The 24423-nt window shown below is 44.6% G+C and overlaps 1 protein-coding gene across 2 annotated transcripts in view; it reads left to right on the top strand.

Annotated features, from left to right (window-relative positions):
• LOC125181568 (zinc finger SWIM domain-containing protein 6-like) overlaps window positions 1–24423 on the top strand; it is a 90229-nt gene that overhangs the window by 4903 nt on the left and 60903 nt on the right. For both annotated transcript variants that reach the window (XM_066987335.1, XM_066987336.1), the window contains exons 2-3: window positions 16530–16678; window positions 17199–17349. In XM_066987335.1, coding sequence (XP_066843436.1) covers window positions 16530–16678; window positions 17199–17349 — 300 coding nt within the window. The remainder of the gene's footprint in view (window positions 1–16529; window positions 16679–17198; window positions 17350–24423) is intronic.

The raw sequence follows: 24423 nt of genomic DNA, 5'->3' as shown, positions 1-24423 counted from the left end.
ATTCGGAACAGTACGTGTTTGTCTCCATAAGGTCTGGACTATTACCGGAGTTGGTTCAGTGAATATACCCCCTCGAGGGCTAAGATAGCCCCCAATACAATGACCCTTCCAATTTAAGGGTAAGCTTTTTCTAGCACGCCCATCTCCACATAGCCAATAGAATCCTTTTTGTAGCTTGCAAATTTGTGTGAGAGAATTGAGGCCGTGAGATCCTGCATTCGTATCCTTTTTATCAGCACATATTGTGACACCTACACCATAATCTCTAATTTTAGTAAGATTAAAAATTCCTACATATTCTGCCATATTACAGTTGTCAGGTTCCTGGGCTAAATAACTAAGTGGACCTGTACCTACGCATGGGGTTTTATCGTTTAAGCATCTGGTGTATATGTTAACATTGTCGCATGGGAGTAGTTCAAATCTCTCCCCTAGATGTTCACGATCATCCTTGCCAAATGGACATGTTCCATTTCTTGGGTACGCAAAGGTCAATGTCCAATTCATACTGGGTATGCCCCATATGGGGAATTCTAGGTTTCCTCTAGGCAGCAGTGTGCACACCCAACAGTCAGAAAGGTTGAAACTATCACTCACTGCCTGGGTGAGTTTCACATAGGTATTGTGCACCCACTGTTCAGTTTCCTTGACCAATGATACCATTAAGACCATGAAAAATGTAACCTTCCAGGTTGCACCTGAGTAACCTTCCATGGGGTCTTGGGTGCCTTTTCACTCTGGTATGACAGATCCAGGCATTCTGTTCCTTGATTCTGATTGCTGTGAAAGAGGTGAGGAGTACCTGGAACGGTCCTTCCCACTGAGGTTCCAAGGTCTTCTCTGCAAGAGACTTTACATACACATAATCTCCAGGTTGTATATTGTGCACTGGTCCATCTAACCCTCTACCCCGAGTCCCACTCACATGCTTTCCAATTTCATTGAGCTGTTTACCTAAGGCCACCATATAGGAGGTCATAATTTCATCCCCAGCTTGCATGGATATCCCTCTTTGTATTCCATAGGGTCGTCCATATAAGATTTCAAAGGGGCTTAGCCCTTCCTTTGCCCTTGGTCTAGTTCGTATACGCAAAAGGGCTAAAGGAAGAGACTGAGGCCAGACCAAATTTGCTTCTTGTCCCAATTTCACAATTTGCTGTTTGATTAAGTGGTTCATTTTTTCTACTTGGCCACTCGACTGAGGGCGATATGGAGTATGAAGTTGCCAGTCTATACCCAAATGGCGACTAATTTGTTGTACCACTTTTGAGATAGTGTGGTCCTCTGTCAGAGGATATAGTTGCTGGAACTCCAAAACGCGGTATTATTTCTTGTAGTAATATCTTAGTTACCTTGGCTGTTCTGGTTGGGAATGCTTCTGGCCACCCTGAAAAGGTGTCAGTTAATACCAATAAATACCAGTACCCCCCTTTTCTTGGGAGTTCGGTGAAATCAATCTGCCATTGTTGTCCAGGCCCATTACCTTTTCCAATTTGGCCCATTTTTGGCTTGGGAGTGTTCTTGGGATTAGTCTGGAGACAAAGATCACATTGCTGAGTTACCTGTCTTACTGTGGTATATAAGTTTCTGGCCACAATTTCTCCAATTAGATGTTTATACAGGGCCTCTGTTCCCCAATGTCTCTTCCTATGTTCTTCTCTCACCAAATGCCATACCAAGCAGGAAGGAATAATTAGCTTCCCTTGTGGGGTGAGAGCCCACCCTTCTTTGTTATATGACCCTTCTAAATCTGAGAAGAGTTTCTGATCCTCTTTAGTGTATTCTGGCTTACCTTCTAAGGAAATTCGTCCATCAGGGATCAAAGCCCCTTCTGTATTTACCTTAGTTTTAGCTACTTGTTTTGCCTCTCTGTCCGCCAGCTCATTTCCTCTCTCCAATTCTGAGCTTACTCTCTGGTGTGCCTTAATGTGCATAATCACCACTTTATCAGGGAGTTGAACTGCCTCCAGCAGTTTCAGGACCTGTTCAGCATGCTTGATGTTTTTGCCCTGAGAGTTTAATAATCCTCTCTCCTTCCAGATTGCTCCGTGTGCATGTACAACCCCAAAGGCATACTTTGAGTCCGTATAAATGTTCACAGTTCTGCCTTGGGCCAGTTCCAGGGCACGAGTCAGAGCAATTATTTCTGCCTTTTGTGCAGAGGTATTCATGGGCAAAGGCTTTGACTCTATTTTTTGGCTGGTGGTGATGGCATATCCTGCATGCCTCTTACCACTTAGGACATAGCTGCTTCCATCCGTAAACCAATTTTTCCCATCTTCCATAGGGCTGTCTCTCAGGTCCGGACGGCTTGCATATGTTGCTTCAATAGTCTCCAGGCAGTCATGATGCACTGGTTCTCCCATGTTTCCACTGAGGAAAGAAGCTGGGTTGACAGTGTTAGTGACTACAATTTCCACATCATCCTGTTCTACTAGTATAGCCTGATATCTCAGGAATCTTTGTGGAGATAGCCAATGTCCACCCTTTGCTTCTAGTACTGCGGATACTGTGTGGGACACTAGGACAGTCATCTTCTGGCCCAGGGTAAATTTTTGGGCCTCTTGTATGTTCAATATTACTGCTGCGACTGCTCATAAGCATCCAGGCCAACCTTTTGCAGTTGCGTCCAATTGTTTGGAAAAATAGGCAACTGCTCATCGATACGGGCCCAGATCTTGTGCTAATATTCCCAAGGCAATCCCCTGCTTCTCATGTGAGAAAAGGAAAAATGGCTTACTCACGTCGGGAAGCCCTAAGGCTGGGGCCGACATTAAAGCTCTTTTCAGTGACTCAAAGGCTTGCGTGGTCTTCTTGTCCCATTTAAGGTATTTCTGATCAGTGGTCGTTAGTGCATATAGTGGTTTAACAAGCAGTCCATAATTATAGATCCACAGTCGACACCACCCCGTCATCCCCAAGAAAGTCCGTAACTCTTTGACCGTCTGGGGTCTCTGAGTCTGACATATTGCCTCTTTACGGGCCTGTCCCAAAGTTCTCTGTCCCGCACTAATTTCATAGCCCAAATAAATCACCTTGCGCTGTATTACCTGAGCTTTCTTCTTGGATACTCGGTACCCTTGGAGTCCCAAGAAATTTAGCAGACTCACCGTCCAGGCCATACAACCACCCTCCGTCTTGGTAGCAATCAGGATACTGTCCACATATTGTAATAGCTTCCCTTCTTCAGACTGGGCCTCCCAAGATTCCAGGTCTTTTGCGAGTTGATTACCAAAGATGGTAGGGCTATTCTTAAATCCCTGCGGCAACACCGTCCAAGTGAACTGAGTCTTACGCCCACTTTTAGGGTTTTCCCATTCAAATGCAAATATTTTCTGGCTGGCTTCATGGAGAGGGAGGCAAAAGAAGGCATCCTTTAAGTCTAAAACAGTAAACCAGGTTAGTTCAGGTGTTAATGCAGTTAACAAGGTGTACAGATTTGCTGCTACTGGGTAAAGGTCTTCAGTGACATGCAAGTCCTGGACCAGGACTTTACAGCTCGCAAGTCCTGGACCACCCAATACGACCCATCGAGTTTGCAAATGGTTAATATGGGGGTACTGAAACTGGACTCACATTCTTTCAATAACCCAAATTGTAAATATTTCTCTATTACTGGCCAAATTCCTTCCCTATCTTCCTTCTTCAGGGGGTATTGCTTAACTCTTACTGGTTGTCGACCTTCCTTGAGTTTAACTTCTACAGGTGGAGCATTCTTTGCTTTTCCAGGTACATCGGTGGCCCATACCCCAGGATATACCTGGTCTAGGATCTCTTCGCTGATTTTTCCTTCGGTGGGAAAACTGGTTAAGGATAGACTCAGAATTTGAATGTACTGCCGATCTTTTACCTTCAGGGTAATTTCCCCTTCTTCAAAGGTAATCTTTGCACCCAGTTGCCCCAACAAATCTCTCCCCAGAAGAGCCTTTGGAGAGTTAGGCATATATAGAAATTTGTGGATGCCCCATTGTTTTCCCAGTTTGTACTTTAAAGGTTCACAGAAATATGCCTTTTCACTTTGGCCAGTTGCCCCTTTTACCATAACATAGTCATTTCCCAAAGGCATCAGAGCCTGATTCAAAACTGAATATGTTGCTCCTGTGTCAACCAGAAATTCTAATTCTTGTTGTTTCTTCCCTAGCTTCATTATAACCAGGGGATCTGCTAGGGTAGATTCCCCAGGTCCCCTTCAGTCTTCCTTCATGTGGGCTACTATTTTCCCCACCTGGTGGCTTCGTCTCCTCTCTTTGTTTCTTGGGCATTCCTTTTTCCAGTGACCAAACTTCTTGCACAAAGCACATTGATCCTTGCCTAATCGGGACTGTTCTTGTCTAGGCCTTCTTTCCTCCTTTTCCCTGATTACTGTCACCAGCCTCCTTTGCCCTTGTCTGTATCTTTCCTCTCTGTTACTGAATACTCTCCATGCCTCATCCAACAACACTTCCATATTTCTACCTTCTGTAGGACGTAACTTCTGGAGCTTACGCCTAATGTCCCCTGTGGACTGACCCAAAAACAGGGAGACTAATTGTATCCCTACCTCGGACCCAGGATCCAGCAGTGTGTTACGGCACATCACATCCCTCAGTCGATCCAGGAATTCATATGGGGACTTGGAGGGACCTTGTTTAATTGTGTATAGTGCTGACCAATTTATAGTTTTAGGAATGGCCTTCTCCATTCCTTTTGAAATCCACTCTTGATATGCCTGTAACCTTTCCATCTCTGCGGATCTATTTACATTCCATTTTGGATCCTGGAGGGGAAAGTATTCCTTAACATCCCCTCCAGTAGTCTTATAATGAGCCTCAGCCAAATCTCCTGCAGTTTTTAAAATCAATTGCTTCTCTGTCTCAGTCAGGTGTTCTAACAATAACTGTATGTACTTCCAATCAGGGTTATGTTGCTTTACAATGAAATGAAAATATTTGGTGACACTTACTGGATCATTCCTGTAATCTTTCACAACCCTTTTCCATTCTCCCAGATCAGTAGTGGTAAAGGGTATTTTGATCAGCACTGCCCCGCCATCAGGCCCTACTGCCTCCCGGAGAGGTGCCTGTAAAGCTGTGGAAGCATATTTCTTTCTGGTACTGGAAGATACAGGACTGTCCGGGGGAGTGGATGCTCTGTCTGAGTCCTCACCCTGTTCCTGTGGTCGAGGGGGAGGCTTAAACAAATCTGTTAGATCCTGCTCTGGTGCTTGATAGATCTTTTCTGCTCTGGTACACCTTTGTCCAATACTGCATGCCGAGCAACACCGTGTCAATTTACCCCTAAGCTCTTTGTTATTTTCTTACTCGAGTGCCAGTACCATGGGATCCTGTGGTGGTGCCATTCCACAGTCCCTTTGCCACTCCGGGTGATTTCGGAGGGTAAAAAACATCCGCATATGAAACCTCATCCCACTTTCCTTCTCTCCTTAAGAACAACAACAACTGTAAAAGAGTATTATAATCTATTGTCCCATTGAGTGGCCACTTAGCTCCATCCTCTAATTTATACAGTGGCCACCACTGATTACAATATTTGATAAGGATTTTCTTACTTTCTGTACCTCCAGTCCCGAAGATATCCCTCCAGTAAGCTAACACACAGCCTAAGGGGCTCTTCTTCAAAATTCCTCCTTGAGTATTTCCCATTTTACAACTCCTTTCACTGAAACTTCTAAACCGTTACTTAAATAATGCTCCCGCCTTTCCCTTGTCACACGTCAGGATATTTACAGACGGGACGCACCACTGAGCCTGTATATTATCTAATCAACACTTAGATAAAACAGAACTCCCTTTTGATCTTTCATGCACTTCGTTCGTCTCTGGCCACTCCCCTCGCAGAGAATACGGAACCGCGGATTGGAACTCGGCACTCGCTTTGCAGCGATGCTGCGTCTCACTCACACAGCACAATCACACAATCACACAAAGGGCCCCTTACACTTCTTGTTCATACCACAAAAATATATAACTTAAAACAATAATCAAACTTGTTTGTATCATCTCAAACTCACACACACAAATGCCTTCAACATGAGCTATCTAGACATTTACAAATAAGACCTACAGTTATTAACATTCCAGCCAATATCCCTCCAGCAGCTGCAAACATTACCCAAGTAACCTTGTCACAATTGCGAGAGGCCCACTTACCCTTCTCCTGCTTCTTATACAGTCATTAGCAGGCCCATCCTGGCTCCCAACACTGTGATGCAGCGGTAACCTCAGGTTCGCTCGATCTACTCCCAAGGTCGCTAGCAACCACTCTATCGGTCACCAAATCCCCTTTGAACATGCAGGGTACCCTTCTCTCATATGGGGACTATGCTGCACGCCAGACGTCTTCTGTGCGATTTACCAGCTGCCCCAACCACGCGTACGACTTACAGGCCCATCCCACAACACATACCGTTTTATCCGCAGATTCAGAAGGTTTTTGTCTGCTCCCGTGGTGAGCGGCTGGCAGCGGAGACTCCTCCGAGGAAAGTGCTCGGGGGTGCCCAGGAGCGCCCGCTCCACAGTCGATCCCGCGGCCAAGCAGAGAGTCTCCTGCCTGGCTCGCAAATTGACGTGCGGAAAACAGACTCCACAGTCAGTAAGATTGTAAAGTAGGTATGTTTATTCAGCGCTGGGCGGCATGGGGGGTAGCCCCACCAAAATCGTACGCACCTGACACAGTAACTTGCCATGGTTATATGCAGCAAAGAGTTACATATGCATGAAATTTCACAATACGCCTATACATATTCATAACCTGTCCCCGCTTCGTATTAAAATTAGTTCCAAGGAGTCATTTCCATAAACTCCTTCCTTCTACGCTTGCGCAGTGTATCCTGGTGGTGGTCTTCGGGGGTCGTGGGGATGAAGATTGATGACTCTTCCTCATCACCGCTAGTTGACCTCTTGTCTCTGCGCAGACTCAGTTGCTTCTTGGATCTTGTCCATCCGCAGGACCAGTTTCTACCAGTTTCTTAAGATAGGCTCACACTGTTATTAAGAGACTGACCTTGGTAAGGGGCCCAAGGCTTCTTGCTTTAATTAATTTGCACAAGCACCATAGTTAGTAAAGACACAAAGTAGCATCCTAGTTTCATGCTGTCAGCACTCTATCTCTACTTGATAAGATTCCCCTAACTCCCTGTCTCAGTCCCCCCTTTTCGAAAAAGTTAGTAAATTCTTTTCTAAAAGGTTAGTAAATTCTGCTATTGTCTCAGTCCCCCCTTTTCTAAAACGTTAGTAAATTCTTTTCTAAAATGTTAGTAAATTTTTGTATTCTCCTAACTCCCTCTCTCAGCAGGGCCCCCTTAATCCTGGTCAGAATCTTCTTTTCTGTGTCTAAAGGACTGCCTGCTGGAAGTTGGAGCAGCAAGCTTCTCAGAGAACCCCCTTTTTACTGATTGTTTTTCCTTACAGGTCACGTACCCGTGCCTCTTCGTCTGAGGTAGATTTTTCCATGCAGTTTTCTCATGTCCTTTCCATGGTCACGTAGGTGAAACCACAGGGTGGCACGGGGTGTGTACCCACCATATCGTCTTCCTTGCATGGATGGACGCTTACCCCTGATAGCTGAGACACTGGTTTGTACAAGTGGGGAGGAAAATAATCTCTCTTTAAGTTGGTGGACCTTTTCAGAAAGTTTCTCCAAAGTATTCTCTTTTAGTTGGTGGACACTGGTTCGTTCAGGTGGGGAGGAAGATTAAATTCTCTTTAAGTTGGTGGAACTCTTCAGAAAGTTTCTCCACAGCCGAGACGGAGGCCTGTAGGGAAGAGGAGAGACTTTCTTCGTACTGCCGGAGTTGTTTAGCCTATCCATCCACTGTGGGTTCCTCATGGTCTTTTCAGGCCATTACTGCCAATGAGCTGGCATATGATGATGGTGCGCTCCGTACAAACTTCCACCACATGAGTCGTGTACACCTCACTTCATCTGGATTCGTGGATATTTGTTCGTTTTCTAGGTCTCTATAAATCACCTCCTGTACGGCTAATTCCCTCAGGTACTGGATTCCCTTCTCCATAGTGGTCCACTTGCCTGGTAGACATACAAGATCTTCCTTGAAGGGATACCTTTCCTTCGCACCTGACAGGAGATGCCTCCAGAGGGTGAAGATTTGTGCTCCTTTTCCAATTGCTTTGTCAATGCCCGCTTCTTGAGCAAGTGAACCCAGCTGCCTGGCTTCCCTGCCCTCTAATTCCACACAATTGGCTCCGGTGTCCCAGCACCGGAGCAGCCAGGTGACAAGCTGCTCACCTAAGCAGCGACCAAATTCTTTTTGCACATCTCGTAGCTCACGCTGGTATAGGTTTCGGGTAATTACTATTGATTTTTCAACATCTTCATCTTCATCCTCCTGCTCCTCTGATGGCCCAGCCTCATCTTCTCTATACCTAGACCTAGCAGAAGACTGTCTGCGTTCTAAATGACCTGAATCTCTATACCATTTTTTCACCTTGTCTAAAGGGGCAACTTGCACTGCTACAGCTCGTTTCTCTGACCCAGGCACAGGCCCTGCCACAGGGGTTGGAAAACCCTCTGCAGGGGCAACTTGCACTGCTACAGCTCGTTTCTCTGACCCAGCCACAGGGCCTGCCACAGGGGTTGGAATACATGCTGGGCCCATCAAAGGGGTTGGAGCGGCTGCAGGAGCTGGAGCGGCTGCAGAAGCTGGAACGGCTGCGGGAGCTGGAATGGCTGTGGGAGCTGGAGTAGCTGCAGGGTCCATCGTAGGGGTTGGAGTGGCCGTTGCGCCTGTCACAGGACTTGGAGTGGCCGCAGGGTCTGTCACCAGGTTGATAGTAGCATCAATTGCAGCTCGATAGGCACAAGCCAGACCCCAGCACGCTACAGTGATTTGTGTCACTTTGGAACTGCCAGAGTCATGACACCCTTTTTTCAAGCATTCTACCAGTTTTTCAGAATTTTGCAGTTGTTCAGGGGTGAATTTCCAAAGCACTGGAGGTGCCCACTGCTCTAGAAACCTGCCCATATCCTCCCACACTCCCTGCCACTCACAACTATCCCGCCCCAGGACAGATTTCTGGATGAGATTCCTAAGTAGTTGTTTAACCTTAAACAAAACCTGAAGCACATTCGGGAGACATGACAATAACACCATGCTAGTCTGAACATCCCAAGGATATTCAACATCTTGGAGAACTATCCTAACTAGCTCAGAGGATAATAGGGTGGTGAAGGAGAAAGGGAGAGTGAACAAGTAGGAAAAAATATCTTCCCCTGTCCCCTCCACAGATTGTCTCCCTGACGAAAAAAGGCAACAAGTGTAATTGCTAATAGTTTCCGAGATAGATATGGTTTCCAAAGTATAGAGTCGACGACAGTGCTGAGTACAAATACCAGGTTAGGGTCATGACCAGACATTTCATCATATCATAAGCCATTGTTACACTGCACAGTACCATAACGATCTTAAACCAGGGCCTGGAAAGGATAAACAGCGCGACAGGGAGCACATACAGTAAGTAACGTGCTATAAAACTCAATTTGGAAAACAGGCACAGCAGACTTGAGATTAAGGCAATCAACATGGTGACTAGCAACTATCAAGCAGGTCTAATACTTATACCAATTTTAGTTTAACACACTCTGGTCAGATCTGTTGATATCTCAACCCTTCGGGCCCCACGTTGGGCGCCAAAAGGACTGTTGTAGTTTAACGTGGTCGGCAGCTAAACACCACACAGCTGTTTGCTCACCCTCCCCCCTCCCTCTCTGGGATGGGGGACAGAAACGGGAAAGTGAAGCCGGTGAGTTGAGATAAAGACACTTTCTTAAGACAGGAAAATAATAATAATAATACTGACGATAATAGTACTACTACTAATAATGTGTATGAAACAAGTGATGCACAATGCAATTGCTCACCACCCGCTGACCGATGCCCAGCCTATCCCCGAGCAGCCGGCCCCCCCACCCCGGCCAGCCACCCCTATATATTGTTCAGCATGACGTCAGATGGTATGGAATACCCCTTTGGCCAGTTTGGGTCAGCTGTCCTGGGTCTGTCCCCTCCCAGCTCCTGCTGCACCCCTAGTCTGCTCGCTGGCAGGACAGAGCGAGAAGCTGAAAAGTCCTTGGCCTGGTCTAAGCACTGCTCTGCAACAATTAAAACATCAGCATGTTATCAGCGCTCTTCTCATCCTAATCCAAAACAGCACCCTACCAGCTACTAGGAGGAAAATTAACTTTGTCCTAACTGAAACCAGGACAGATTTTGAGGTTGTTTTCCATATACAACACCAGTTCTTGAATGCGGTTGCTCATTTTGAAAGCAGGTGCACTTAATATTTATACAATTCAAATCATGAGCTATTCTCACCCAACATTCAGTCCCCTTGAGGTAATCATTGGACTTCCCCATCCATCCGCATTACACACCAAGTACACCCAGGTCCTTGACCAAAAGCAATCCCACAGATGGGTTTGCTTTTTCCTGAGGCAGAAATAGCCCAGATTGTCTTCCCCAGCATGTTTTTTACGTGCAGTACAGGGACTTTGTCCCCTTCTACAATATGTAACAGATCCCCTAGTGCTGACTAACCAGGTGGCCTTTGCCAAATGTGTATCCCAATGTTTGAATGTCCCAGCACCCATTGCTTTCAGCGTAGTCTTTAACGTTCCATTGTATTGCTCCACTTTCCCGGAGGCTGGTGCATGATAGGGGATGTGATACACCCACTCAATACCATGTTCTTTGGCCCAAGTGTCTATAAGGTTGTTTCGGAAATGAGTCCCATTGTCTGACTCAATTCTCTCCGGGGTGCCATGTCGCCATAGGACTTGCTTTTCAAGGCCCAGGATAGTGTTCCGGGCGGTGGCATGGGGCACAGGATATGTTTCCAGCCATCCGGTGGTTGCTTCCACCATTGTAAGTATGTGGCGCTTGCCGTTGCGGGTTTGAGGGAGTGTGATGTAATCAATCTGCCAGGCCTCTCCATATTTATATTCCAGCTATTGTCCTCCATACCAGACAGGTTTTAACCGCTTGGCTTGCTTGATTGCAGCACATGTTTCACAATCATGAATAACCTGTGCTATAGTGTCCATGGTCAGGTCCACCCCTCGATCACGAGCCCATCTATCTGTCGCATCTTTTCCTTGATTGCCTGAGGTGTCATGGGCCCAGTGAGCTATAAATAATTCACCTTTATGTTGCTAGTCCAGGTCCACCTGAGCCACTTCAATCTTAGCAGCCTGATCCACCTGCTGGTTGTTTTGGTGTTCTTCAGTAGCCCGATTCTTGGGCACATGAGCATCTACATGGCGTACCTTTACAACCAGGTTCTCTACCCGGGCAGCAATATCTTGCCACAATGCAGCAGCACAGATGGGTTTCCCTCTGTGCTGGCAGTTGCTCTGCTTCCGTTGCTGTAACCACCCCCACGGGGCATTTGCTACCATCCATGAATCAGTATAGAGATAGAGAACTGGCCACTTTTCTCGTTCAGCAATATCTAAAGCCAGCTGGATGGCCTTCACTTCTGCAAATTGGCTTGATTCACCTTCTCCCTCAGCAGTTTCTGCAGCTCGTCGTGTAGGATTCCATACAGCAGCCTTCCACCTCCAATGCTTTCCCACAATACGACAGGACCCATCAGTGAACAGGGCATATTGCTTCTCATTTGATGGTACCTTATTAAATTGCGGGGCTTCTTTAGCACGTGTCACCTCCTCCTCTGGTGATATTCTGAAAGCTTTGCCTGCTGGCCATTCCATGATCTCTTCCAAGATTCCTGGGCAACTGGGGTTTCCTATTCCAGCCTGCTGTGTAATCAGTGAGACCCACTTCCTCCACGTAGCATCACTTGCATGACACACGTGGGGAACCCTCCCTTTGAACATCCAGCCCAGCACCAGGAGTCGGGATGCCAGGAGGAGCTGTGCTTCAGTACTAACCACTTCTGAAGCAGCTTGAACCCCTTCACATGCTGCCAATATCTCTTTTTCTGTTGGAGTGTAACGGGCCTCGGATCCCCTATATCCCTGACTCCAAAACCATGGGGGTTGACCTCGAGTTTCCCTGAGCTCTTTCTGCCAGAGACTCCAGGTGGGGCCATTCTCCCCGACTTCAGAGTTTACATCTTGTCCTGCTCAAACTGGCCCAAGGGCTACTGCATTAACCATCTCCCGTTTCCATATACAACACCAGTTCTTGAATGCGGTTGCTCATTTTGAAAGCAGGTGCACTTAATATTGATATGTAAATCATCAGTGTTTAATTTTAAAAGCTTTTGATTCTTAGAACTTGGAACTTGATTATATTTAACATGTAGCCTTTTATGGCCATAAATATAAAAGTTTGTTACCCCTGTTTTCAAATTTTATTTGCGTGTTCAATGTTACAAACAATTGCTCACGGTATTCCTGCTTTTATTGCTAAGGTTGTATGGTTGTTTTAATTTTAGTAAAAGAGCATGAGTAAATGTCTGGCTGTATCTATACACTGAGTACAAATACTCTATTTTATTTAACTGTCTTTAAATACATCATATAAAACCTATTTCAAAGACCAGTCATGGCAGAATTTTATAAAGCCAGAGGTTGGAGGAAGGGAGATTAATATGTCTAGAAACTGACACAGTTTAATTACAGGTTTTAATATTTAGTATAATTATACAGTGCTTCTCACTTTCATAGTTCAAACGTGAGCTAGTTTATCCTCGTGACACCCTTCTTAAGCACATAAGTAATATTTATCCCCAGTTTGTAAGTGAGGAAAGGGATTTACTCTTGGTACCAAATTGTGTTGCAGAGATGACATTCAGGACTGCCAGCCTCCAAGCCATCCTTCATTCAAAGCCTTGTGGTATCCATCCAGGGCCATGCTAGACCTGGAGCAAAGCCACTGTCTTTGTACCGAACCTTCAGAGCTCGACCTTTCCTGCCAGTTACTGTTAGGATTTAATTTCTCAGATCTTAAGTCAATGCCCTCCTGCAATCCTGTTGCTGTTTCTCCTCTAATAGCCTGGTCCTATCTTTTCAGAAGAAAAGTTGCAGTTTAGAAATCCTGTCCATCACTCAAGAGTGAAGAGTGTGTGAATGGGAGAAGAGAGAGGCTCAGTCAAGGAGCATTCACCTTATTGTAAATGAATGCAACAACCTGGAAAAAGTGCCTGGTTGAGAGATGTGGAGACAATGGAATGTGTGGGCCCCAAAATGAGTGATATGGGCAGTGAGAGCTGAGGCTTCCCCAGTGTCACTGGAGGGACACCCAGCTGCTGCCGGGGCTGGGACAGGATGTTGGACTTACGCCCATTCAGACTCCAAGCCTTATTATTCTGTGGCTACTGCTGAAGGCTGTCAAGGGTGTTGAGGATCAGTGAATTACAACCCTAGCTGGTGCTAAGTGTTTCAATGCTTCACAACCCTTTCAGTGAAGAAATTCTTCCTAATATCCAACCTAAACCTCCCCTGGTGCAGCTTAAAGCCATTTCCTCTTGTTTTATCACTTGGTGTTTGGGAGAAGAGACCCATCCCCACCTTGTGTGGTGGTTTTACTCGGGTGGGCGGCCGAGCTCCACCACAACCGCTCTCTCACTCCCCATCCTCAAAGAGGAACGGGGAGAAAATATGATGAAAAGGGCTCAAGGGTTGAGATAAGGACGAGGAGATCACGCAGTAATTATTGTGACGGGCAAAAGACTCAGCATAGGGAGATAGTAAGATTTATTACCTATTACTAACAAGCTAGATAAGTGAGAAACAAAGGAAAGAAACCAAAAGCACCTTCCCCCCCATCCACCCTCTTCCACCTCCTCCCCCCGAGCGGCGCAGGGGAACGTGGGTTATGGTCAGTCTGTAGCGCTTCTTCGCCGCCGCTCCTTCTCGGTCACTCTCATCCCCTGTGCTGTGGGGTCCCTCCCATGGGATGCAGTCCTTGCTGAACTGATCCGTCGTGGGCTTCCCACAGGCAGCAGCTCTTCAAGAACTGCTCCAGATACGGGTCCGTACCACGGGGTCTATCCCTCAGGAGCAAACTGCTCCAACCTGAATCCCCCACAGGCAGCAGCTCCTGCCAGGTCACCTGATCCTGCGTGGGCTCCTCTCCACAGGCTACAGGTCCGGCCCGGAATCTGCTCCGGCAGGGGTCTTCCACAGGCCTCAGCCTCCATCGGTGCAGGTCCACCTGCTCCACTGTGGTCTCCTCCACGGGCTGCAGTGTGGAACTCTTCTCCACCGTGGTACTCCATAGGCTGCAGGGGGACAGCCTGCTTCACCATGGTCCTCACCACAGGCTGCAGGGGACTTCTGCTCCGGCGCCTGGAGCACCTCTCCCCCTCCTTCTTCACTGACCTTGGCGCTTGCAAAGCTGTTCCTCACTCCTCTCCACGCTGCTGTGTGGCGTAGCATGTTTTTTTTTTTTTTTTCCCCTGTCTTAAATATGCTCTCACAGAGGCGCAAAACAACATCACTTATTGGCTCAGCTCTGGTCAGCAGTGGGGCCCTTACCAAACATGGGGCAGCTTCTAGATCCTTCTCACAGAAGCCACCCCTATGGCCCCCTGCTACCAAAACCTTGCCATGTAAACCCACTACACCTTGCCATAGCCTCCTTTAAGGTAATTATAGAGGGCAATAAGGTCTCCCCCAAGCCTCCTTTTCTCCAGGCTAAATCACCCCAGCTCCCTCAGCCACTCCTCACTTGTTCTCCAGAAGGAATGTTTTTTGTTTTTTGTTTTTGTTTTTTTTTTTTCCTAAATAGGGAAACTTAGCTGAGGAATCCTGGGCTTTTTAATACAATTTAAAAGTAGTCATACGAGCATTATTTAAAGATAAATCTCCACTGAAGTGAGGGATAACTATAAGTGTATTTTGTATATCAGTGCTTTTATATAATTCATATTTAGAGGTCTTTTCTCTGTGTTTTAGAGCAATGAAATACTTAAGCTATTTGCAAGGTGATACTACAAACCTGGGTCTGCGCAACAGCTGCACTGCTCATTCTCATGTGGCTTGATTTCCCTTTTTATCTCATTCTTTGCAACTGAAGAGTTATCAGCATGTATTCCATGTACCTGATTGAGTTGAAAGTCCCTTAAAACTAGCACAGTAAAGATGGAAGCACTCACAGAAGAGGAATTTTTCCATTCCTTGTTTTTTTGTGTTGTTTTTGGTTTGGTTTGGTTTGTTTGTGGGTTTTTTTGTGTTTTTTTTTTTTTTTTTTTGTGCTGTCTTGGACTTGATTCCTGTCTTCTGAGACACTCTTATGGTTCTTGTGGGTGCAGGAGAGTTCTTTCACATGTTCAAAGATACAATTTCTTATTAATCTAAGTATATATATGTGTAAGGACAGCAGTGCAGCATTCCCAGTTGTAGTTTCTGAAGTTGGAAAAAGCGTAGGAAGTTGCTGAGCTGGAAGATTTTTTTTGGACTCTCGCCAACTAGTAGACAAGACATCCCTCTGAACTTTTTAAAAAAAAGTCTGAAAAGTCTGAAAAAGATTGAAAATCTTCACCTACATGTCAGAGCTGCAATTGTGAAATGAAGGCTTAAATCAATAGAATCGATGTTTAATTTCTATACATCTGAAGAGCTGTAGCTGAACAAGTTCTCAGGACTTCTTTGAAAGGAAGCATTTTCAAATCTGTTCATGCAATTTTCCTTTCCTCCAGTATCCTTTTAGTATTGGCTACAGAGGTAACATAGGCTGGGATTTAAAGGTGATAAATTGTGTAATGTGATTCAATTTCTAACATCTTCTTGAAAATTAATGGAGATAATTCAGTTAATTTTGTCAGCCTTCAGAGGAGGCTACCAATAGAAAATCACTTATCTCAACTGTAAAATTTGAGTTAGAGCAACCTGTGGCTGAAGTGCTTCCTGATGTAAAAACAGTTACTTTAGTTTTCACTAGGCTAATTCAGGTAGAGTTACTCTGAATTGACTCTGTGCTGATTACATTGCCTATGTAAAAATGCTCCTTCAGAAGCACCACAGTCTTACACAGCTGTAACTCTTACTTATGATGGAAATGCCTTCAGTGCTTTAAGACTCTGGATTTGTTTGGGGATTTTTTTTTACTCTTTGTTTAGCTTTGCAGAGCCATCACAGTTCAGAGGCACTGAGGTGATGATTTCCCTCATGTTCATCAATAGCAGCAGTCACTTAAACCTGAGCAAGATTGCAGAAGGTACAGGAATTATACAGGTGTTTTGGGGAGAGTGGTTTTAACATCACAGTTGTAGAAGTACTATGCAATGTATAATTTTCATTGTAGAAGCATTCTATTATACCTGCTGAGATGGGAGGAAAAAATCATATTTATTTTAATGTTTTATTATAAAATATTTTTATTTAAATAGCATTTTGTAGGCTGTCATTTTTTCCCCACTAAGTGCTTAAGACTACTGAGGAGAAATTTAAGTCTATTTTAAAGAATGTTTAGATTAAAGCCAAGATGTGTAAAACAGGACAAAACACAAATCCATAACCCTCTGCAGTACTCCTCTCCCTTGGACCCATGAACCTTTTATCTTTATGTAGAACATAATGATTTCTTTTCTTGCTGTTTTCAGGTGCTCCTGACCCAACAGCAGGTGCTAGTATAGATGATGAAAACTGCTGGCATTTGGATGAGGAACAGGTCCAAGAACAAGTTAAACTCTTCCTCTCCCAGGGTGGATATCATGGATCAGGGAAGCAGCTCAATTTGCTTTTTGCAAAGGTGTGTTGAGTATTCTAAACCTTCCCTTTTTTGTCTCCCCTATTCCTCCAGCCAGTCTGTACTTGTTAGTGTCTTACTCCAAGTTCTGTTGTTCTAAAACAATACAAAGCCTTGTGAATGTGATGACAAGTTAATAATGAGCTATTGTACAACAGTGGTCCACAATCTGGTGCATCTTGAGATCAGTTTAAGGATATGAAGTAACATTTCAAACATCTGCAGATTTGCACACCCCAAAATGTCGGCGAAACCTGTGGAAATAATAGTCTTGCAGTAGCTTGCATAATACACCTGTGGATTACTTGTGGACGTGTGTTTGAAGAATTCCAATGTGATACTGAAATCAAAAATCATTGTTAAAATTGGGAAGGCAGACTTTTTCTACTTAAAAATTTCACTTCAGATATATTAATCATATTTCTTATTTAACAGAGAGGTTGAATGTTTATCACTGCAGCATGTTGTTTGTACTGTGGTGTGTTTTTTTTTCCAAGTTTGTATTAAAAGGCTCATTTCCTAGGTGCGAGAGATGCTAAAGATGAGAGATTCAAATGGAGCTCGCATGTTGACATTGATAACAGAACAGTTCATGGCTGACCCTCGTCTGTCACTTTGGAGACAACAAGGAACTGCAATGACTGACAAGTATAGGCAGCTCTGGGATGAACTTGGTAAATGAACAAAATCATCTAGGTCTTCATGTGTATAATGAAGAAACAATTGCATGTTTGGGGGTGGAGAGAAACTTTATCATGGTACTAGGTAAAACAGGTTAGAGTCTTCTGCAGTTTTGTTTGTTCAGTTAAGGTTGGATGAAATTGAATTTCTGATCTACTCCATGAGACAATTGCAGTCCTCTCAGAAGCATGGTGTGAAACAGGTACAATTGCAGCAGGTTGTAAGTAACCTGAGGATCTAAAAAGAATGAAACAAAAAATGGAAATGTACAAAACTGAGGGTAAGTATATAAACCACAGTGCTAAACTGGAAAGGTTAAGGTAAAAATAATTTTGCAAGTAGAGGGAAATAGAAGGCAAAAAGAGGAGATTCATTAAGAGTATGAGAAGATTTCAACAAGGGAAAGCAAAGGTCCATTACATAGGGAAGGAGATCAAATAACAGAGGGCTAAAACAATTAACACTGCTCTACAGGAAAGATCAGTTGTGACCAGTTAAATGACTTGTACAACATAGGGAGGAATGCAGGCTGAAATGGGCAAGGAATATTTAAACTGGTGAAGTCTGAGGGCACTTTCTCTAAAGTGTTCCAAAACTCAATGGCACAGTTTTGAACTGTTTTTAACTGCTTCAGAAGTTCTCGAAATGTATACGAATTTGTGATAGGAAGACAAAACAAAAATAACTTGAAGGTAAACGTCACCAACATTTTAAAGGACGGTAAGTGAATGGGACCAATTATATTAATAAAGTAACCACCAGCATTGCTTTCATAGAGTGTAAGGTACCGGAACAAACTACTAGCCAGTTAGTGTATAATCATGTAGAAGATAGTGATAAAAGACAACCTGAAATACTTAAAATACATGGTAAATCTAATTTGTTTCTCTAAAAGATAATTAACTGAGTGTGTGCATTGAAGGGATTAATGTGGCATATCTTAGCTGTAGTAAGGTTTTGGATGCTGTCTTGGAGGCTTTCTCAGAGCAAGTTGAAGACACACAGTCTAGATGAAATTGCCTTGTTGTTCATAGAACTTCTATTAGTTACCTGCGCTTTCATTCAATCTGGAAAGACACTTCAAGTCTACACTTAGAGGAGCTTGCCCTGAGATGTGTTCTGGCCAACATGTCTATTCCTGATTTATGTGGCATGGAAGATGCATGTATATATGTATTTATATATATAAAAACATTTATATATATTTATTTATTTATAATTTACATATTTATATATATAAAAACAATATATAAACATTGTGGAGAACAGAGCCAAAACTCATAATGGTCTTGATACATTTTAAAGGTGCAAAATTAAGATAAATGAAATTAAATCAACGCAAAAATAATTCCTTCCTTTAGAAAGGAAAAGTCGAAAGCAAAACTTTTGAACTTTGCACTTGTAAAGGTTAAAGATGACCATGATCGATTGTACAATGTCTAGTGGGGCTAAGACTAGATATAATGTTAGCATAAATTATGTTCACACTAAATGAAGCATTAAGCTAAAGTCTGTCTAGTTGAGATTACAGACCTCTGTTGTGGTTTTACCTGGCCGGCAGCTAATCACCACACAGCCGTTTGCTCACCCTCCCTACTCCCTCTGTGGGATGGGGGGAGAGAATTAGAAAGAAATGAAAGCCTGTGAGTAGAGATAAAGACAGTTTATTAGGACAGAAAAGAAGGGAAAATAATAATACTAATGATAATAGTACTACTAATAATAATGTGTACAAACAAGTGATGCACAGTGCAATTGCTCCCCACCCGCTGAACGATGCTCAGCCTATCCCCGAACAGCCCGTCCCCCCACCCTGGCCAATGCCCATATTAATTGTTCAGCAATTGTTCACCAAAGCACTAGACTTTCGCACTGGCCATATGGGACTATTAAAAGGTGAATGAGTCTTGCTGATCACTCCTTGGCTCTCCAGTTGACGAACCAGCTTATGGATGGGAATCAGGGAGTCTCGGTTGGTGCGATATTGCCGCCGGTGCACAGTTGGGGTAGCAATTGCCACCTGCTGTTCTTAGACCCTCAGCAACCCCACAACAGAAGGGTCCTCCGAGAGACCGGGCAAGGTAGACAGCTGCTTAATCTTCTCTGTACTCAAGGCAGCTATGCCAAAAGCCCACCGGTACCCTTTTGGGTCCTTGAAATATCCTCTTCTAAGATAGTCTATGCCAAGGATGCATGGAGCATCCGGGCCAGTCACAATATGGTGCTTTTGCCACTCCTTCCCAGTTAGACTCACTTCAGCCTCCAATGCAGTTAACTGCTGAGATCCCCCTGTCCATCCAAAAATACGGATGGGTTCTGGCCCTTTATAAGCTTGATGGTATTACAGTACACTGTGCACCTGTGTCTACTAAAGCCTTGGGTCTGACATGCCAGGCCATTGAATCCACACAGTCCAATAAACCCAACTGTCCCTTTCCTCCCCTGGCTGGAGGCAGGGCTCCTCTGATCCTGGTCATAATATTCATTACTGTGTCTGGGGGACTGCCTGCTGGAAATAGGAGCAGCAAGTTTCTCAGAGAAAGCCCTCTTTTGTGATTGCTTTTTCTTGCATCTCAAGTATCCATGCCTCTAGGGTCGAGGTAGATTTTCCATCCCATTTTCTCATGTCCTCTCCATGGTCACGTAGGTAAAACCACAGGGTGGCATGGGTAGTACCTGTGTACCCACGATATCTTCTTCCTTGAACAGAAGGATGCTTGCCCCTGATAGCTGAGACACTGGATTGTACAGGTGGGGAAGAAGATAAATTCTCTCTGAGTTGGTTGGAAACTTCAGAAAGTTTCTCCAAAGTATTTTCTTTTAGTTGGTGGAAATCTTGAGAAAGTTTCTCCACAGCCAAGACGCAGGCCTGTAGGGAAGGGGAGAGACTTTCTTGGTACCACCGGAGTTGTTTAGCCAATTCATCCACCATGGGTTCCTCATGGTCTTTCCAGATCATTACCGCCAGTGAGCTGGCATATGATGATGGTGCGCTCCGTACAAACTTCCACCACATGGGTGGTGTACACTTGACTTCATCTTGATCTGTGGATAGCTGGTCCTTGTCTAGGTCCCCATAAATCACCTCCCATACAGGTAATTCCCTCAGGTATTGGATTCCCCTCTCCATGGTGGTCCATTTGCCTAGTTGACATGCAGCATCTTGCTCGAAGGAATACCTTTCCTTCACACCTGACGGGAGATGCCTCCAGAGGGTGAAGATTTGTGCTCATTTTCCAACGGCTTTGTCAATGCTTGTGTCCCTAGCAAGGGATCCCAGCCGCCAGGCTTCCCTGCCCTCTAATTCCAGACTATTGGCTCCAGTGTCCCAGCACCAGAGCAACCAGGTGACAAGGTGCTCACCTGGACAATGACCGAAATCCTTTCGCATATCTCGTAGCTCATGCTGGGATAGGCCTCGGGTAGTTATTGATGCTTTTATGATATGTTCCTCTTCATCTTCCTGTTCGTGTGATGGCCCAGCCACTGCGGAGTAGCCTATCTCGTCGTTGTCTTCCTCCCCAGTCCGAGTAGGAGCTCCTCTGCGTTCTAAACAACCTGACTTTCTCATCCATTGTTTCATCTTGCTTACAGGGGCAACTTGCACTGCTACACTCTGTTTCCCCGACCCAGCCGCAGGGCCCCTCATAGGGCTTTGAACAGCTGCCGGGCCCATCACAGGTGCTGGAACAGCTGCAGGGCCCGTCACAGGGTTTGGAACAACCGCTGGGCCTGTCAGAAGGGTTGGTTATGAGATATGGTTTCCAAATTATGGAGTCGACGGCAGTGCTGAGTACAAATACCTGGTTAGTCTCATGACCAGCAATTTTATCATATCATAAGCCAGTGTTACACTGTACGGTAAAATAATAACCTTAAACCAGCCCCCAGAAAGGATAAACAGCGCGACAGGGAGCACATATAGTAAGTAATGTGCTATATAACTCAATTTGGAAAACAGGCACAGCAGACTTGAGATCAAAGGAATCAACATTGTGACTAGCAACTATTAAGCAGGTCTAATACTTATACCAATTTTAGTTTAACACACTCTGGTCAGATCTGTTGTTATCTCAACCCCTCGAGCCCCATGTTGGGCGCCAAAAGGGCTGTTGTGGTTTAACCCGGCCGGCAGCTAAACACCACACAGCCGTTCGCTCACCCCCCCCCCCTCCCTCTCTGGGATGGGGGAGAGAATTAGAAAGAAATGAAAGCCTGTGGGTTGAGATAGAGACAGTTTATTAAGACAGAAAAGAAAGGAAAATAATAATAATAATGATAATAGTATTAATAATAATAATGTGTATGAAACAAGTGATGCACAATGCAATTGCTCACCACCCGCTGACCGATGCCCAGCCTATCCCTGAGCAGCCAGCCCCCCACCCCGGCCAGCCACCCCTATATATTGTTTAGCATGACGTCAGATGGTATGGAATACCCCTTTGGCCAGTTTGGGTCAGCTGTCCTGGGTCTGTCCCCTCCCAGCTCCTGCTGCACCCCTAGCCTGCCCGCTGGCAGGACAGAGCGAGAAGCTGAAAAGTCCTTGGCTTAGTGTAAGCACTGCTCTGCAACAATTGAAACATGAGTGTGACCAACATTATTCTCATCCTAAATCCAAAACATAGCACCCTACCAGCTACTAGGAGGAAAATTAACTCTATCCTAGCTGAGACCAGGACAAATTGCAAGGCAATTTGGCAAGGGTACTGCAAGGACACACTGGTCTCTGATCCGTTTCTACTGAAGTAAATTGTGTTGACTTCAGTAGAAGTCAGACTGGGTTTGAGTGTTCAAAGATGCTGATTTAAAAAATAATAAAATAAATAAAAATACTTCACATCTAAGTGTAAGCCTGGCAATTTTCTAATATAAAGTCCTAATTCAGTAAGCAATTTACAGTTCAAATGGTCTCAAGTTAACTAGCTAGTTACGGCTTTTTTTTTTTTAAGTCTTTAGATCAAGATCAGGAGGAAGAATATAATAATTCTGCTCATCTGATTCCCCTATTGTATGTCAAAGAATGGGTTGAGCTAAATGTTACTTACAGAACTCTAAAGGTGCAGTATTGGAAGTATCAAGATTACAAGCTGAAGCTGTGAGCCTTGCTCATATACTTCTCATGCTAGAAGAATGTATATGTGACTTCAGTGATGCACTGGTGAACACTTCCAATTTGCCACAGTAATATGTTAATGTACTTTTCAGAGTTTAGAGGTGATCTGGAATTCTGCACGTTGTTGCTGTATAAATGATGTCTTGGTAGTTAAATTCCACATGCTGATCTTTAGGTGTTTAACTCTCAGCAACCATGGTTGAAGACTTTAGTCTACTGGAATGATTAATTATCTGAAGCCCCTTGGTTTGCCTTTTAATTAATTTGCATTGACAAAATGGAGGAATATGGAAATACACAATAAATATCTGCTGATGCCTGTTGAACTGAGATCTCTGATTTCAAGGAAAGGTCAGTTAACCTTTGTAGTTTAGAGGGAACAACATGGTCCATGCAATCTTACTACAGCAGTAATTCTTTAATATTCATACATCAAAATTAAGTAAAAGTTGCTTGTGGCCTACAAAAGTAAAAATATTTCTTTAATCAAAAGGGAAAATTTGGCTTTGTGCCCCAGCACAAGGATCATGATGAAATATATTAAAGAGGATGGGCCCCAACACCAACCCCTGGGGATCACCACTCACGACCAGTCGCCAGCTGGATTTCACTCCATTCACCACCACTCTCTTGGCTCGGCCGTCCAGCTAGTTTTTAACCCAGCAAAGAGTGTACCTGTCCAAGCCATGGGCTGCCAGCTTCTCCAGGAGAATACTGTGGGAGACCGTGTCAAAGGCCTTGCTGAAGTCCAGGTAGACTATGTCAACGGCCTTTCCCTCATCCACCAGGCGGGTTACCTGGTCATAGAAGGAGATGAGGTTGGTCAGGCAGGACTTGCCTTTCATGAACCCATGATGACTGGGCCTGATCCCCTGGTTGTCTTGCACATGCTGTGTGATTGCACTGAAGATGATTTGTTCCATCACCTTTCCTGGCACAGAGGTCAGGCTGAGAAGCCTGTAGTTCCCCAGGTCCTCCTTATGACCCTTCTGATAGTTGGGCGTCACATTATCAAGTCTCCAGTCACCCGGGACCACTTCGGATGACCATGACCACTGACAGATAATGGAAAGAGGATCGGCAATCATATCCGCCAATGCCCTCAGCACCCTCAGGTGAATCCCATCTGGCCCCATGGACTTGTGACAGTCCAGGTGGAGTAGCAGGTCTCTAACTGTTTCCACCTGAATCGTGGGGGATTTCTTCTGCTTCCTGTCCCAGACTTCCAGTTTGGGAGGCTGAGTACCCTGAGGATAAGTGGTCTGACTGTTAAAGACAGATGTAAAGAAGGCATTAAGAACCTCATGCTTTTCCTTATCCTCAGTAGTCATGTTCCCCCCTGCGTCCAGGAAAGGATGGAGATTCTCCTTGACCATCCTCTTACCGTTAATATACTTAAAAATATATTTTTGTTATCTTTAACTATAGTGGCCAGGTTGAGCTTGTGCTGGGCCTTAGCCTTCCTGATTTTTTCTCTGCCTATGCTAGCAACTTCCTTGTACTCTCCCCGAGTTGCCTGTCCCTTCTTCCACCGGACATAAACTCTCTTTTTCTCCCAGAGACTCAGCAGAAGTTCCCTGTTATAAGTATCTTTATATCTTCTTGCCTGCCTTTGCTGTGAAGAAACCTCATGTAATATGCATGTTTCAAAACAAACATTTCTAGCAGATTTCCTCCATTTTACTATTTAAGAACAGTTTAAGGGGGAGGGAAGCTGGTTTTGTTTCGTTGTTTGTTTGTTTGTTTTTGAGTCAAGGATTATCTTTTTATGGAAAAAAAATATGATGGCTGTGTCATGGGGAAGAGGGTGTATCCAGAGAGCTGTTTGTAAGGCAGGGCCATGGATAACTGGCAAATGTGTTCTGGGCTTTTGTCCTGCTGATCCTGATCTCTCTTGGTTCTTCTGTTTCACAAAACTGAGAGCTTGAAAGGCATTCTGTACATCTAGCTG

This window comes from Anser cygnoides, chromosome W (assembly GCF_040182565.1).
Source record: "Anser cygnoides isolate HZ-2024a breed goose chromosome W, Taihu_goose_T2T_genome, whole genome shotgun sequence".
Lineage (NCBI taxonomy): Eukaryota > Metazoa > Chordata > Aves > Anseriformes > Anatidae > Anser > Anser cygnoides.
This window is presented reverse-complemented; position numbering and strand designations above follow the sequence as displayed.